The 12,172-nt window shown below is 41.4% G+C and overlaps 1 protein-coding gene across 2 annotated transcripts in view; it reads right to left on the reverse strand.

The window, feature by feature from the left end:
• Positions 1-12,172, reverse strand: part of ATP7B (ATPase copper transporting beta) — a 173,488-nt gene that overhangs the window by 55,838 nt on the left and 105,478 nt on the right. For both annotated transcript variants that reach the window (XM_069758888.1, XM_069758887.1), the window contains 3 exons: positions 8,707-9,886; positions 3,381-3,620; positions 787-950 (listed from right to left, as the gene is read on the reverse strand). In XM_069758888.1, the coding sequence (XP_069614989.1) occupies positions 787-950; positions 3,381-3,620; positions 8,707-9,886 (1,584 nt within the window). The remainder of the gene's footprint in view (positions 1-786; positions 951-3,380; positions 3,621-8,706; positions 9,887-12,172) is intronic.

Raw genomic sequence — 12,172 nt, forward strand, 5'->3', positions numbered from 1 at the left:
GGATGGGTGCGCAGAAGGAACAAGAAACCAACGCGTTTTGAGGGACAGCAGCCCTCTTCGTCAAGGTAGTTGCTGCTGAGTCCACCATATTTTATACAGACAATTCACTACAAATACCTATTGTGCTGTTACTAGGGGCAACCTAACCAGATTCCATATCCACATCTGAATAACAGCATATTCACGCATTACTAAAGGATTCACCACCAACTATCCACCACTATCGATCTTCTAGCGGTCACACGACCTCAAGGCAATTCAGTAAGTACAACTACGAACCGAACACATCAGTACTCTTTACTGTTCATATTAAAAGTCTTGTGGGTGACAGCAAAACTCCCTTTTTATTTTTTTTGGGATCATCACCTCACTAAACTAAGTGCCACTCATCAGATCCGTCCTTTTGGCATAACCGCAGTAAGTTTCTCTTCATTTGCATATTTAACATCTTCACAATTTGTCTTTTTTGTATGGAGTAGCACAGTAATATAGGAAATTATTAATTAAATGGAAATGCCCATAGGCATCTTCAAGCTGTAAATGAATTGTGATGCCTACATCTGGATGTATCTAGAGATGCCCTGGGCTACTAGTTCAAGCCAGTGATTGGGGAAAAGGTTAGGTGACCACAAATTTTGTAAACAGCTACCCAATATTGTAAAATATAAGTACACGGGATCATTTCCAGATGACCTGGTTATGACTAGGCTTTAGTATCGCATGAGTCGTCCATGTCTATACCAGCCCAGCCATAGCATATTTATACGATTTTAATAATATACTCACCACCAGCTCGATACTACCATGGGATGCAGTGCAATCTTCCAAAACAACAGCTCCAAAGCCCAGGTTTTCAATAAGCTGTGCAATTTCAGATGGTTCAATCTGGTCTGCAATGTATTTGACCTCTGCTTTACCAGCCATCAGTGCCACCAGCACAGAAATAATACCTGTAGAGGGACGCCTAATTAATAAATGCTACGATTCACATACCAGACATGCAAACTATTAAAATCTGGACTCCGTCTCACTTTTGTGTTAGGATATTTTCTACTAGCTATGACGCAAGAGGTTTATCCACCTAATCACCCATAGAAAGAGATAAAAACTGTGAAACTAATGAAAGGTTACAGGCAAAGACTATATAAGGCTACTTTCACACTAGCGTCGGAATCTCCCTGTCGCAATGCGTCGGGCAGAGATTCCGACGCTAGCGTTTAACGCACTGCACAACGGAGGCAGCGGATGCATTTCTCCGGCGCATCCGCTGCCCCATTGTGAGGTGCGGGGAGGTGGGGGCGGAGTTCCGGCAGCGCATGCGCGGTCGGAAAAAGCGGTCCGTCAGGAGCAAAAAAACGTTACATGTAGCATTTTTTTGTGCCGACGGTCCGACAAAGCACGACGCATCCGTCGCACGACGGATGCGACGTGTGGCAATCCGTCGCAATGCATCGTCAATACAAGTCTATGGGGAAAAAACGCATCCTGCAAGCACTTTTGCAGGATGCGTTTTTTCTGCAAAACGACGCATTGTGACGGATTGCAGTTAACGCTAGTGTGAAAGTAGCCTAAGACAGTGGTCTCCAAAATGTGACTTTCCAGCTATTGGCAAACTGCAATCAAATTCCTGGCTTATAGATCACTACTAATATAAAGAAAGTTCTTAAACATAATTAATTTTCAAAAGTGAACGCAGCTTGAGATTTAAAAAATTTTTTTATGGATTTGTCCTCCTGTAAGTTCGATTAGTGTACGTCAACAACCCATGGGTAACGCCCAGTGGTCTTCTGTAGCATGCACACTCTCCATTCTATGCAGTGACTTGGACCATGCTTGGCTGTTCTATTGTCATTGCACAGGCTGGGCATCCTATCAATAAAGAACACCTACTTCACACTGAGGAGAGTCTCTGTGTCATATGTGACCAGGAGCCAAGAGAAGGCGCAGGAAAGTAGCGGCTAAATATCTGAAGGTAAGTTTTGGTTACTTTAGATACTGTATACTTTTAGGCTATATTGCTTTTGAAAACATTTAGACCTGGCATTTTGGGATAACTCTTTAAAAGATAATTTATCAGCATAATCTAATGGCAAGGAATAGAGTTGGAGTGACAGAGGCTTCAGATCTAGAATAGCTCTTCAGCCTCATTTGCATATCAATTGAAATGCTGATTTCTCATCAGCAGAAAAACAGACTGGTCCTGTAACGGCATTGCTAGACTTGTCTTTGAAAGAACTACATACCCATAAAAATAGTTTTGGCATTGAAACGTTCCTGACAGATTCCCTTTTAGAGCAGTGTAGAGCTAATAGCGGTAAGAAAAATACCTACAACAACATGCTTGAAATAGAGCGAAAACTGGGAAACAAAGAAAGCGCAATAGGGTCTTATCTGATGGTGTGCAATGGCAAATGCGCCAAAAACTTGCTCGCCTGGTACAGTTGTGTATTACACAACGGTATTAAAGCTTCGGAGTAATTAGCTGCTGCAAATCCACTGGTAATACCAGAAATGCCAAGGGAAAGATAATATTTCATCATGCTTGAAATAATACATGATAACCAAAACATTTTAACCCAAAAAGTGTTCGCCTTTGAGTTTGCTATCCAGCAGTTTGTGGACAACCAACTTTCCAGTGACCCTGGCCATACTTTGATACTCATTGACTAACTTACATACTTCACAGATTAAACTAAATTTCTTCTTCGCAGATCTCTTTATAAATCAATATTACTGGTAGCCACTTTAAGGTAGGGTGCTTTTGAATGAGCTTGCTATAAATTTAAGCCAATTCTCAAAATGATAACATTTATAAGTGTTCATGTGTTGGATATTTACATGGCTCTCTCATCTTATAGTTCTTTACTCTCTTAGGCTACTTTCACACTGGCGTTTTTTGTCAGACGTCGCAATGCGTCGTTTATGGCAAAAAACGCATCCTGCAAAGTTGTTTGCAGGATGCCTTTTTGCCCCATAGATTAACATTAGCGACGCATTGCGATGCTTTGCCACACGTCACAACCGTCGTGCGACGGTTGCGCCGTGTTGTGGCGGACCGCCGGGAGCAAAAAACGTTAAATGTAACGTTTTTTGCTCCTGACGGACCGCTTTTTCCGACCGCGCATGCGCGGCCGGAACTCTGCCCCCACCTCCCCGCACCTCACAATGGGGCAGCGGATGCGCCGGAGAATGCATCTGCTGCACCCGTTGTGCGGCGCTAACAACGCTAGTGTCGGAATCTCGGCCCGACGCAATGCGACGGGCCGAATTCCGACGCTAGTGTGAAAGTAGCCTTAGTGTGATAGTAAAACAAAGAATTCAGAAGAAATGTTGGAGGTCATGATGAGCAAACTAAAATATGAAATTGTAAAACATGATACCATCTTTCTTCTGCAGGTTCCTCTCGATGTTGGAGACACATGAGGCACAAGTCATCCCTGTTACTTGTAAGACACATTTCTGGGGCGTACTGTTTTCCATCAGAGGGATGTCTATGTGAGGTTTTTTAGGGAGGACATCCACAATGTAATCTTGGTGGTGATTTGCATTCTTGGTTGTCTCTTGTAACTTTTGCTTCACTGTAAAGCTTAACTGGTCACTGCTGGTAGCCAATAGTGAATCTGCAGAGACAAATGTATCATTTAGCTTTGCCCCAAAGATGAATATTAAATACCATTGATTTATGTAAAATATTTTAAAGCTAGACTTAGAACTTCAGCATAATGATACTAAAAACACACAAATACATGATACATTGGAAAAAGTAAATTTTTTGGTAATAACCGTAAAATCTCTTTCTCGTAGTCTTCATTGGGGGACATAGAACCATGGGGATAGTCTGCTGCCACGGGGCTGCCCTGACCTTAGCTTTATAGGCCTGGATAATAGCAGTTTTGATCCAGCGGGCAATGGTTGCCTTGGAAGTGACTTGACCCTTACGTGGGCCATCTGGTATCATAAACAAGGAATCTGGTCGTCTAAACGAGGCAGTGGCTGATATATAGTACCTTATGGCCCTGACAACGTCCAACTTGTGCAGAGTTTTCTCAATAGGATGAGATGGTGCCAGACAAAAAAAAGGCAAAACACAATGGCCTTATTAAAGATGAAAATTAGAAATCACCTTTGGAAGGAAGGATTAAACCGGCCCACAACACTACCTTATCCTGATATGGAATATGGTAAGCAGTGCGCCAGGAAAGAGCCGCCAGCGCTGAAACCCTCCTGATAGAAGTAATGGCTATAAGGAAAACTACCTTACAAACAGAACGGGAAAATATACAGACCTCTCTGAAATGCTCAAAAGGTGTAGACTGAAGGCCCTCTAAACCAGGATTAAGATCGCAAGGATATAGGAGGTGTCCAATAGGGTGGTCTAGCATATGATATCCCCTGGAAAAAATAGTTTTAACTTGCATTTTAGATGTGAAATCCCTCTGAAATAAAGTAGCCAGGGTGGACATCTGACCTTTGAGGAAGTTAAGCACCAGCCCGGTCTCTAAACTTAACTGTAAGAAGGAGAGAAATGCTTATCAAAGAAAAACACATTGATTAAGTACTGGTAGACTCACACCAATGAAAACAAGCCTTCCAAGTGCGATGGTAAACTCACAAAGAGGATGGCTTCCGGGCTCTATTCATAGTCTGGATGACTAAATCACATAGATCCAACTGCCTCAAAATTGAGGCTTCAATAGCAATGCTGTCAAATTGAGCAACTAAATTCTGGTGGAAGAACATACCCAGTGACTGAAGATCCGGGTGGTTGAGTAGTGTTCATGGAACATCTAACAAGAGATTGATGACATCCAAATACCAGGTCCGCAGATACTAGTCCGGAGCAATGAGAATGACTGGAACCCCTTCTACCCTGATCCTTTTTAAAAGTCTAGGTAGAAGAGGTTGAGGTGGAAAAAGGTAGTGCAGAGAGAACTGGGACCAAGAGATTAGAAGGGCGTCAACTGCGACAGCCTTAGGGTCCTGGCATCTTGCCACAAACTTCATCACCTTGCGGTTTAGCCTGGAAGGGAACAGATTGACATCCAGTGTACCCCACCACTGACAAAGCAGCCTGAACACCTCTGGATGAATTGTTTGAATGCTGATCAGCAACCAATTGAGTGCTGCCTATGTTGAAGTGCCAGACAGACAGCTCTGAGATACAGCATGTTGATTGGAAGAAGTTTCTTCTGGCTACTCCAGACCCCCTAAACAGTGAGTTGACAAAATACTGCTCCCCAATCTGCAAGGCTGGCATCTGTGGTGAGAACTTGCCTGTGAATGGGGAGAAAGTAGCGACCCCGAGTTAACGGGGGTGAACTCAACCACCACCTAAGAGACTGGCAACAGTAGAAGGGGAGACAAATGGACCAATCTAGAGACTGTAACGATTTGTCCCAAGAGGTCATCAGTGTGTTTTTTTAGGTTGCGAACAAAATTGAGCAAACAAAACTGCCTCGAACTTTGCCACCATCTTTCCTAAGATTCTCATGCAAAACCAGAGGGATCGTCTGCTTGAAGGCTTCAAGGTTCTGATGGAGTACTGAAGTGTAACTCGTCTTCACCTAAAGATAGACCGACGCCTTAACCGTGTCAAATACCATTCACAGAAACTGTAATCACTGTGTCAGAACCAAAACAGACGGACTTTGTCTTGTTGAAATACCATCCAAATTGCTCAAGGGCAAGAAAAACAATCTGCAGGCTCTCTAGGCTCTGAGCAAAGGATTGTAGCTTAACTAGAATACTGTTCAGATAGGGGAATATAACTGGTACGAAGCAACACCATAATTGGGGTCAGAATCTCTGTAAATACTCTGGGTGCTGTGGCCAGCCCGAAAGGGAGAGTCCTGAACTGAAAGTGATCTTGGTTGACCACAAAGTGAAGAAAACGCTGATGAGCTGGAAATATCGGTACATGTAGATAAGCTTCCTGAATATCTACTGAAGATAAGAAATCCAAGTCAACATGGATGTGACCACTGACCAGAGCGACTCCTTCTTGAAAGCAACAGAGCTGAACCCACCTGTTCAGGCATCATAAATCTAGACTGGGCAATACTGAGCTGTCTTTCTTGAGGATGATGAACAGGTTTGAATAAAACCCCCTGAAATGCTGTGGAAAGTAATTTGTAATTACTCCTGCCTGGAGCAGAAAGGCCATCGATTGGTCGGAACTGGTTTTGATGCTGGGAAAACTGGAGACACGAAAAACATAAAAATCGATCTTGAGGCTTTGTAGCCAAAAGAGACAACTTCTCTGACCCAAAAATCACTGACCGCTCACCAGCCTTGCCTCCTGAAAGAGGGGAAGGCAGCCAGCAACCTGGGAGAAATTCCCAAGTGGGGGCCACCCGTCAAGCATTGACCCTTCTGTTGCCTTTGGACCCAGCAAGCTTAGCTCCCAAACAGGGAGGGCAACTGGTGGGAGTTCATCTAAACAGTTCTTCTGTACTCCTGGGCCTCATTTACTGACCCGATTAAACCGTCTCCGGATATCCGTCTTCGGACGGAACTGCAGGGCCCCACATCTCCAAAAAGGACAACCAGCCCTGGATTGCGGAAGCAGGGTGCTCCTTTCGTTAGTTGCATCAGAAATGATCTTATCAAGTCTGGTTCCAAACAGGCGAGATCCCTGAAACAGCAATCCTGTAAAAGATTTATTCGAAGCCAGATATACCCTCCATACCTTGAGCCACAATATGCGAAGGATAGTCATGCAATTACTTGACTACCTGTGTCTGAAGGGTCATAGAGAAGCTCTTTGTAGGTCTTCAGTTATTCAGAATTGCAGTTGGTTAGGACAGTTTTCATACTTGTTGGCTTACTAAAGTATCTATAAAGTGCTGCACATATCAGACTATAAAAATAGCAAGTTTTCTTTAAAAAAAAAGTCAAGGAATCTGGCAAATCAGTGCCTATTATAGTATGAAAAATATGGCAAATACTAATTATGACAAAGATGCTATGAAATATCAGGAAATACCTGTTGGAAAAATGTGGGATACATGCTTATCTGGTTATCCAGCCTTGTAGAGGTATCATCAAGTAGAGGCATTATCAAGCATTTAAGCATTTCTTTAAAAGGACTTGTCCCTTTGCAAGAAATCTTCATTCCTAGGGGGAGTTTGGTATTAAAAAAAAACAAACGTGCTGTACTCATCATCCCTAGGTACACTGGTAAGTCTCCGCCACTGCTACCGGTGTCTAGCATGATCTGCAGCGTTGACATTAGGTTAAAAATGCAGAAGCCAAACAGTGAACTCAGAACCTCTGCCAGTGTAGACAAAACACCCGCTCAGAGACCCTGAGATCGCGGATTGGACTCAATGGTGGTCTGAGAACAGAGTTATTTTTTATACCAATCTGCACCCAGGTATGAAGATTTATTGAAAAAGGACAATCCCCTTAATTTTTCATGAACTTTTCATTTCTAACTTTTTTAGATGATCTTACATAGTTACACAGATTGAAAAAATACCTAATCCATTAAAGTTCAACCTTTCTCCACCAATTATACATTTTGTCACTAATTTAACTATAACCCGCAATGTTATGTGTATCAAGGAAATCATCCAGCCCTTTTTTAAAAGCTGTTATAGTGTCGGCCATTACTACCTCCTGTGGTCGGGCATTCCACAATCTGATTGCTCTAACTGTAAAGAACCGTTTCCTATTTAGCTACCGGAATCGCCTTTTTTCCACCCGTAATGAGTGCCCTCTAGTCCTTCATATGGTTTTGAAAGGAATAAGTCATGTGTTTTTGTTGTGGAACTGGCCACACGCATATTTAGACATATAAATAAGATCTCCTCTGAGGCGCCTTTTCTAAGCTAAACACGCCTAAATTTTCCAACATTTCATCATATGAGAGGCCTTCCATTCCTTGTAATAATCTAGTTGCTCGCCTTTGATCTGATTCTTACTTCTGAATATCCTTTTTAAAATGTGGAGCCCAAAACTGGATCCCATATCCCATACCCTCTCAATGTAAGTATGGCATAAAGGAATATAAAAGCACCTTTATTACAAATAAAATGTGAAAATCCAAACGCAACTTAATGTAAATTACATTTTAGCTCTAGTAAAAGGCAAAAAAATAAAGATATAAAAAACTTAATTTATTATAAAAAAAAAAAACTACTTGAATAATTTGGCAAAAAGAATAAAATAAAAAGTTGTAAGTCAACCAGGATTTTGTTAACATGAAACCTCAAATGTGTCTGGGACATTGTTAGATAACATTTCCAGGGCATTAAAGTGATTAAAAAAAAAACAAAACAAAACAAAAACTTTCCAGTTTGAAAAAGCGAAGCACGCGAAACGCGCGTCAGGGGCCGCAAGGGTGGCTGGTGTGGTCAGGACTTATGATGGGTAAGAAGCTGGACATGTGTTATGATTTGTGATTATATTGACGAATAAACATACTCTGTTATTCCAGCCCCTCTAGGGCATCATTTCACGCTTACACATGTGACACTCACGTTCTATGTATCATGTTTATATATACCAGGTCTAACTTGAATTTATGGTAATTTTTCTAATGTTATATGTAAATTTACTATGTGTGACTTGCTACTATTCTTTTTCCTTTGTTGCTAGAACTTTCTCATTTGCAAATAACTGAACATCGAATGCTCCTAGTTTAGTATGGTTGTATGGGTTTAGTATAGTTTAGTATAGTAATATTAAAAAAAAGCCACATACCAGAAATAAGAGTAGCGTCAAAGCCCATGTCTTCTATAGCCAGTCTTAATTCTTCAGAGTTAGTTTCTGTATGAATATAGAGAATTGTTCCCATCCCGTCAGGTAATGACACAGATATGGATTGGACACCCTTTCTTTGAGAGATCGTATCTTCAATCGTTGACACACAAGACCCACAAGTCATTCCACCAATCCGGATGAACGCTGTCCTTGTGGTGGTCCTTTCGCTTTGATTAGGAGATGAATGAAGGGTTGATTTTGTTCGGAATGCAGGACTCGGTTCATCTTCTTCTGGAAGGGTCACCTTAAAATGTCCTGGTGGAAGAGCTTCAATTGCTTCTTTTAACATCAGTAGGCTAGTAACATCCTCGACAAGAGATATTACAGCATTTTTGTTCTCCAGAGAGACTTTAATGTTCTGAACACCAGGGAGCTCAGAAATGGAGCCCTCAATGTTGTGTACACATGATTTACAATGCATCCCGTCTATATGAATAGTTCTTGCTATTGTATTACCTATAGGTCCAACTGTATTCCTAAGCTTGGGGTCTGTAGAGATACTTTGTAGAAGTTCAATATTAATTGGTCCCAGTTTTGTTGGATCAGGTTTGCTTTTGACAGAAGCAACAAAGCCCATATCATCGATCTGTTTTTGTAGGTCTTCTGGCTGGATGTACTGCGGGCAATAAACAATCATTGCTTCTTGGTTTGTAAGAGAAACCTTTATTTTTTCTACTCCTTGAATTTTTCCAATTTTCCCTTCAATGGTATTGACGCATGATTGGCACGTCATACCCTCTATCCTGATTTTTACTACTTCCTCTTTATAAAGACCACCTTTCAGTTCTTTGCATTTATCTAGGTGGGTATCAAAGCCCATATCTTCGATTTCTTCGCAAATCTTCTGTGGCGTTATTTCAGAAGGTATGTAACATACTTCTGCATTGGCTTTATCAAGGTAAACCTTTATGTTGACCACACTTGGTATCTTTGAGATCCTTCCTTCAATGGACTGGACGCATGACTGGCAGGTCATACCTATAATTCCTACCACAACCGAACTAACTTCAAGGCATGGTTTGGTGAGGTCATTGAGGCTACCATCATAGCCTCTGTTGTCAAAAGCAAATCTTGGTTTTCTTGGTGGTGGTGCCTGGCTTGTCTTGAGAATGTCATAGTTCTGGGAAAGAAAATGTTAATAGATATTAGAACTGTACCCATGGCTGCGTTACATCTGCTGGTATAAAAATCATCTACAGTATCCATACTTCATAAAATAATGAGATTAGTCAGCAATCAGCCACCATATATTAAAAGAGGAACAACTTTTTTAAAGTTGATAATTTAACAGTTTTGGCTACTTAAATTTACATAAAAAGTTGACAAACTTTCCCAATACATTGAATTTAATGATTCTGATTTATATACCAAAGTTGCACTTAGACTGAATAATGTAGAAATGTTGTTTTGGCTATGCTCTGTATAGCATTGTGAAAGCGTGATAAACTTTGGGATCTGTCATCATACAGCAGATGTAAAAAAAAAGCCTTATAAAAGTGTGTGTGAAAAAAAACAGTCAACTGCTTCCGGTGACAGAATACAACTGTAGATGAATAATGGGCTATAGGGCAAGATGTAGCATAGGACTAGAACAAGATAATGCAGCAAAAAAAAAAAATATAAAAGATTATTAGCAAATTAACTCACAACTATAAAAAGGTCTGTCTAAAGAGAACCTGTCACCAGGTTAAAAGTGGGCACTTTTTGCTTTTATTATGCGAAATTGGGTATTTTTTAAATCAGCCAGTCAGAGATATAGGCCTTTTTATTCAGTGCTAACTTTATGGTATTTTCCAAGGGGATGTGACTCACAGATTCTCTGGAGGGGTGTCTTTAATAATTAGGGTTGATCTAATAGTTTTGGATAAGTGCTTATCCGAAGCCATTCGATCAACCCTATTAATAATACTACTAAACTCTTGGCATAGCCCAAAGGATTAGCAATAAATAAATATATAAAAAAGGCCCAAATCTCAAATCTATAGTAATTTATAAAATAAAAAGGAATAATCAGGGGAGCAGCAGGAATACAAAAAGAGCAAATAGTGGCCTCTTTGACCTGGTGACAGATTCTCTTTAACATAGGATACAATAGGATGGCATGTTGCATTACTATTGTACACGGGAGAGAAAAGAAACACAAAACAGTGGATTTTATCAGACCGTAAAGACACGGCTACTCATGCATACCATACTCGGCTCTGCCAAGTAAAGCTGAATTTAAGCAGCAAAATAATGAATGGCACAAGGAATGCAGTCCCGAGCAGAGAATGCCCTTTCTGTTGGATTTTCCTATTGACACGCGGTAGTATGCCCCACTGGTTGTTGGTGCTCTGCATATACACAAGTGATCGTTCGGTCTTCATTTCAAGAGGAAAGAAAATATGCGGCACTCACCCAGCTTGCGTGACACTGTAGCCTTTAATGTACCAGGAATCTGGTTACAAACAATTAATTCGGCTCGGCAGGTGACGGTGAGGGTGCAGGGAGTGTGGAGGGGACACACTCCCTGCACCCTCACCGTCACCTGCTGAGCCGAATGAATTGTTTGTAACCGAATTCCTGGTACATTAAAGGCTACAGTGTCACGCAAGCTGGGTGAGTGCCGCATATTTTCTTTCCTCTTGAAACGAAAGCTGAATTTACACTGAAAGAATTGTGAACAACCGTCCTTAAAAACAAAAAATCATCTTGCAGTGTAAACATCAAAACGCTCAGGTGCACACTATGTGCAGCACAAAAGATCATGGTTCTTGGCGATCCCTTGTCTTTACACAGGACTTGCACTGCTGAGAACTATGGCTGCCTATGCACACTCTATTACAGATCGCTCAGTGCACATCATTTCCTTTGGCTGCCTGTGCAAACCAGCTATTAAACGCCGATCAGTAAAGGTTTAACAATTTGTGGTTGTATCGGGCTGACAGTCATTCTGTGTAAACACACCTTCAGCTACTGTCAGAAACCTTACCCTAGAAACCCCTAGCGGCAGCTTATCTCCTATAATAACAAAAGGATCAGTCATGTTGAAATTAAACTGCCCAATCTCTACTTCCCATGATATCTGCTATAAGGGAAGCACAGGACACCCTGTACACATGAAATGGTTAAATGGTGGGTTCCACTGAAAACAGCAGATTCAACAACCATGTATAGCCATCTTAATGCCATTGTGAGACATTTAATGACTGACAGTCTGCTTTCCTGAGCTACATGTCTCACACTGGCAATGCCACCTTTAAATTTATAATAATCCATGGAGGCAGAGTCTAATGGTACCATCTCACAGTGGCACTTTTGTCGCTACGACGGTACGATCCGTGACGTTCCAGCGATATCCATACGATATCGCTGTGTCTGACACGCAGCAGCGATCAGGGATCCTGCTGAGAATCGTACGTCATAG

The sequence above is a fragment of the Ranitomeya imitator genome, chromosome 3, assembly GCF_032444005.1.
Source record: "Ranitomeya imitator isolate aRanImi1 chromosome 3, aRanImi1.pri, whole genome shotgun sequence".
Taxonomy (NCBI): domain Eukaryota; kingdom Metazoa; phylum Chordata; class Amphibia; order Anura; family Dendrobatidae; genus Ranitomeya; species Ranitomeya imitator.